Consider the following 5,313-nt stretch of genomic DNA (forward strand, 5'->3'; position numbering starts at 1 on the left):
TATTTTGTAGTAAATAGCATCTTTACGTGAAGCTTATTAGTAGAGACAGTGACAAGCTAACACAGCTAATATGGCTATCAAGTGCCCAGTTATCACTGAGAACTTGTCATGATGGAGCACCAAAGTCAAAGGATGCCATGACAAGCGATGACTGGTACATGTCATGTTTTTCAGTGACTGCTGGGCTGACAGTGTTTTTAGAGGATTGAAATGAGAGTTTCAAGCCTTAAATTATTGAAAAGGCACATCACTTAAAACCCAAATTTTGGTTCGGGCAATTTAACTATCAGCAGAGAAAAAAAAGAAGAAGAAGACTTGGAATTGTGGTGGTTGATCTTGCCTGGATATGAATCATAACAGGTTTTTTCTTGTTTGTTATGCTAGAATGAGAATTCTCCTATGTGGATTCACGGTCCTGCCTCCCGACTATGTCTGCAGTTCCAGGCAGCACATATTACAGCTTCCAGGGACAAATCAGCAAACGAGTGGATTCCGGCAAAGTCAGCAGCAGCAGCAGCAGCCGCAGCCGCCATCACAGCATTTCGGACCACCTCCGGGTACCCGAATTTCTATTCTCAGACAGGCATTTCTCTGGAACACCACCACCACCAGCACCAACAGCAAAATGCAAGGGAAGCATCACTTGCTGGCGTTTCTCAAGTCCCTCAACCTTCCAAGCAATCTCAGCAACTATGGCATAACAGCTACTAATCACAGTTACCTCCTGGTTTTTCAGGGTCTTGACGTGAGTTTGAAAGTAGCCAATCCGAGGCAGTTCTACGAATTAAGGTGAAAAATGTATCATTATTTGGTCTCAACAGACCTTTGACTGGCTGCTGCCCTGTACCACGAGGTCCCCCCATAATTATGGTTGTGATGTTTAACGTAGTTACAACGTGTGCTAATTTGGTTTCCTCAGTACATTCTTTTTTTTTGCCCCCATCCTTTAGTTGTTCCCTCCCTTGTTTGGAAATCTCAGGTTTTGCCCTCTTTTGTTTTTTGTGCACGTGGAAAATAGTATCTTTGTATTCTCTTGAACAAGACTTGTAATTTTGATCCGTCCACCTTAAAATATAACACATCTCCTTGTTTAAATGTGGTGGATTGAATAAACAATCGAATGTATGCTAGAGTTTTTAAAAAAATATAAGCTTTAACCTGTTTTTGTCAACATCTTGGATACTCTAAAAGATGTGTGATGACAGTTTTAACTTGTCCTGTACGCTATTGCAACTGCATTTTTGACTTGTTAATTCCTCGATTCAAAAGAGGGTGTTGAATTTAACATTAAAAATTTTGTTGACAAAAATTGAGTTCAAAATAGTAAATAGTAAACAAAAAATTAATTTGTCTATCAGTTAAATAATTAGTTGTAAGCTTCCTAATCCTAATCAACCCATTGGTTGACCGTTATAAAACCACAAGACCGATTAAAAATAAAAAGAATTGCTGAAAATGACAGAAATCATCTTAAATTCGTAGGACTAATTCAACCCATGAGGCGGGGAAAAAATCGACATAAACGTGTAGTCGGCACAGCTCACAACAATAGTGACAAATTTTTTGACAGAATATAAAAAAGAATAATGACGACAAAGGATCCGTTTCCAGGTGTCATATTTTGGGACAATCGCACAAAAAAAAAACTAAAAAATTACGAATCAGGACCCATTATAAGATTTATATGGTTTTGAGTTTTGACAAGCAAAAGACAATAATTCTTTGATAAAAAATACTTGATTTGTAATTTTGCAATTTTAACATTTTTTTAATGATTTTTCCTGCATTTTTCCCTCGGTTCTCATACCTGGGTTGGCCAGCAGACGCCAATACTCGAAAGGAGTGGGAGAAACATTCCAAAAGCCTTACTTAAATCGGGGGATTTGGATCTTTCTCTCAATACCTTTTTTTTTTTTTTTCACGCAATTTCATCCGTCCATTTAATTATCTATTTTAGTTTGATAGTGTAAGATTAAACTAACATTAAGCTGAATATCTCTTCTGTTGTACTACTTTCAGTCTTTAATCTAATACCTTTTTTAACTTTTATTTTGATCCTAAATATGAGACCCCAATTCATTTTGTCTTTCATATTTATACTTTTTTTTTTCAAGGTAATCCTTCTAATAATTATAGTTTTAGCTAATATACTTGATTAGGAAGGATATTTTAAGAAAAACAACATTTATTTGTTACAAATAATTAAATTAATTTATTTTTTTAATATACTCAAATTAGTCAACTAGCTCTTATACTTAGGACCAGAAGTAGTATAAAAAAACATTAAACTGATTTAATTATCATCATAAATAAGAATTATAATTTTGTTTTTTTAAAAATGTTTAAGCAACAATAATATATGGATGGCCAGAAAACTAATGATGAAAATTAATGAACTCCTTATTCTATTTATGTTCAAATGTTGTATGCCATTCAAATAGCAAAATAATTAGAACCAAAGCTGAACCAGGTCCATCCTGAAAGGCCCAAAAAAAGGGGCATTCACCATTTAAATATAAAACATACTCAAATCTGTATAAATACAAAAAATACATTAATAAAAGTTGGTTCAGTTAGTAAGGAGTCGGCTCATAACTCATAAGATCGTGAGTTAGAATCCCGTTACTGATGTGCGGATCTTGTTGGTGGACAATGTGTAAGTATCCCTATAAGTACTCTTTAAACCTGGAGCCTGAGACCCAACTCAAACTTTTTTTTACCAGGAAAAATACTTTTGGGAGTTACTTTGACTTAGAGCTGATAATGCTCAATTTGACCAGGTTGAAAAACCATAAAAAAAAAAAGAAGAAATATGCATATGCATATCTGTGGGCATTAGGGGGAATGAACCGTGGTGGCCATGGAGCAGCTGCATGCATAGGCCAAATTTCTTGCAAGAGAAATTTTGACCAGTGAAACGCCAAGATTGGAATTGGAGTTGGTATGAATACAGATCATGCCTTTAGAAGAATTACTTCAACTCTAACTCCAATCTATTCCACTATCTACCAGATAGAACCGTGGTGGCCATGGAGTAAGTGGATACATAGTCCAAATTTCCTGTTGCCCTTTGGCTGGCCAAATAAGCAGCCAAACTTGTGACGGTCTGGGAACTTTCTGCTTCATCTTCTTCTCCTCCTTCCATTGAAAAGAAATTTCCCATAACCATTCTCGTATCAGGCGGCTGATCCACCATTACTCTACCTTCAAGCATCTCCACCACTTGTTTCATATTTGGCCTCACCCTTGGCCTCTCTTGGATGCACCACAATGCCACATACACCATCCTCTTCACTTCCCTCTCTTCCACTCCCCCACCTTCCATCAATCTCTCATCCACAATTTCCATCAACTTGTTTTCTCTCACTTTCTCGTTCACAATCCTGGGAAAGTATTCCCACTTCTTCTTCTCCTTGTCCCTCGGATCTTGGATCAAACACACGTTTCTTCTTCCTCCTACGATCTCTAATAGGACCATACCGTAACTGTATATGTCTGTTTTCTCTGAAACTCCATGTTCTAAGAGCCATTCTGGAGCTAAATACCCTCTTGTTCCTCTCACTGTGGTCATCACTTGGCTTTCGTCTTTCCCCATTAGCTTCGAGAGACCTAAGTCTGCGACGATTGCTTTGAAATTCTCGTCTAGCAGAATGTTTTCTGGTTTTATGTCCAGGTGGAGGATTCTTGATCTGCAATCATGGTGAAGGTAAGAAAGAGCTTTGGCTACGTCAATGGCTATTCTGTATCTCAAGCTCCATGATAGAAACCCTCGGCGCGATCTTCGATTTTCGGTTTTAGTGGGAAATATCCAAGAATCTAAAGAGCCATTTGGGATGAACTCGTAAATTAAGTACCTAGGGGCTATGGCGGAGTTACAATACCCGATCAGGCGCACGAGGTTGACGTGCTGGACGCTGGCTATGGCGGCGACTTCCGATTTGAACTCCTTCTTGCCTCGTTCTTCGCCGTTGATTCGCTTCACCGCGACCAACGTGCCATCGTTTAAAATGCCTTTGAAGACCGAAGCAGAGGCGCCTTGGCCGAGTAGACACTGGAATCCGCCGGTGGCATCTTCGAGCTCCTGGAATCGAAATTTGGTCGGAACGCCGGCAACTTTTCGTAAGAAGCTGTATTCTATTCGGAGCTCGCTACCTTCAGATTTTAATCGGGACTCGATCAATCTTCTTCTACGGTTGAATCGCCTTCGGATGAGAACGAAGGCGAAGATTGCGATGATCACGGCAACATCGGCCCCCAAGATGAGGAAGAAGGCTTTTGAACGGTTTAAGAAGACGCGAGCGATGACGACAAAAGTGATCAGAAAAATCACCGATATTACAGCGATTGTGTTCACTACTCTGTCCTCCATTAAAGCTTCATTCTGCCCCCTGCCTCATGATTGAAGAAGAGGGAGGAGGAGGATGCAAAAGAAGAAACCGTCTTTAAGAAGCAGTTGGGCAAGTTGCTGTAGTTATTTCATCTGAGAAAGTTTGACTAAACCCAGTCCCAACCAGCCAAGTTGACTTTTTTTCTGAATATTTTAAGGCTTTGTAGCAACCATGAAACCGGATAAATTTAAAAAGCTTTTTTTTTCCCCAAAAAATTGAACAAAGGTACTCCCTTGCGTACGTTAATACTCCTCCGATCCTTATTATAAGATTCAATTTAACTTTTTATTTGGTCCTAATTATAAGACCCAATCCTTTTCTCTCTTATATTTATGTATTTTTTTTCAAGATAATCCTTCTAATAATGATAGTTTTAGCCAATTACTTAATTAGCAGGATATTTTAGGAATAACAACACTTATTTATTATAAATAACCAATTTAACTTACTTCCTTAATCTCCTCAAATAAGTCAATTGGGTCTTATAATTAGGACCGGAGGAGTATAATATAACAGCTACTTATTCCCATGCATTGAAAAATCACCCCAAAAAAAAGTGAATATTGTAAAATTACAAATAAGTGTTTTTTTTTTTAAAAAAATATGCTGTCATTTGCAATCTAATTATTATTAGACTTGTAAAAATGTTACAACAGGTCTCAATTTGTGATTTTGCAATTTTTACAGTTTTTTTAATCATTTTTTTATTTATTTAATTTTGACATAAGAACTATTTAATTAATTTAGGTAAATTAAAGAATTTAAATAAAGTAGTTAATTGTACAAAAAATGTGATATAATATCTCTAAAATATTATTACATAACATTAATTATATTTTAATTTATAAATTAAGTAAATTAGTTTAAAAATAATAAATATAAATACAAAATAGATTAAAATCTTATATTTATGATCATTTAATAT

General features: G+C 36.6%; 2 protein-coding genes across 2 annotated transcripts; one reads left to right on the top strand and one right to left on the bottom strand.

Moving 5' to 3' along the window:
- Positions 1 to 385: 385 nt before the first annotated feature.
- Positions 386 to 973, top strand: LOC114749112 (uncharacterized). The gene is made up of 2 exons (XM_028937590.1): positions 386 to 747; positions 890 to 973. The coding sequence occupies exons 1-2, from the start codon at positions 386 to 388 to the stop codon at positions 903 to 905; spliced, it is 378 nt and encodes a 125-aa protein (XP_028793423.1). The 3' UTR covers positions 906 to 973.
- Positions 974 to 2,706: 1,733 nt separating this feature from the next.
- LOC114749113 (probable receptor-like protein kinase At5g20050) lies at positions 2,707 to 4,395 on the bottom strand. The gene is made up of 2 exons (XM_028937591.1): positions 3,882 to 4,395; positions 2,707 to 3,689 (listed from the first exon to the last, which is right to left on the bottom strand). Exons 1-2 carry the CDS (start codon positions 4,367 to 4,369, stop codon positions 3,002 to 3,004), a joined length of 1,176 nt encoding a protein of 391 aa, XP_028793424.1. The 5' UTR covers positions 4,370 to 4,395; the 3' UTR covers positions 2,707 to 3,001.
- Positions 4,396 to 5,313: the final 918 nt, after the last annotated feature.

This window comes from Neltuma alba, unplaced genomic scaffold (assembly GCF_004799145.2).
Source record: "Neltuma alba isolate B1F8T4 unplaced genomic scaffold, ASM479914v2 tig00005947_pilon, whole genome shotgun sequence".
NCBI lineage: Eukaryota > Viridiplantae > Streptophyta > Magnoliopsida > Fabales > Fabaceae > Neltuma > Neltuma alba.

Coding starts and splice junctions, on each gene's coding strand:
- LOC114749112 (XM_028937590.1), top strand. CDS start 386: ATGAGAATTCTCCTATGTGGATTCACGGTCCTGCCTCCCGACTATGTC.
- LOC114749113 (XM_028937591.1), bottom strand. CDS start 4,369: ATGGAGGACAGAGTAGTGAACACAATCGCTGTAATATCGGTGATTTTT. Junction 3,690..3,881: donor AACCTCGTGCGCCTGATCGG/GTATTGTAACTC, acceptor CCATGATTGCAG/ATCAAGAATCCTCCACCTGG.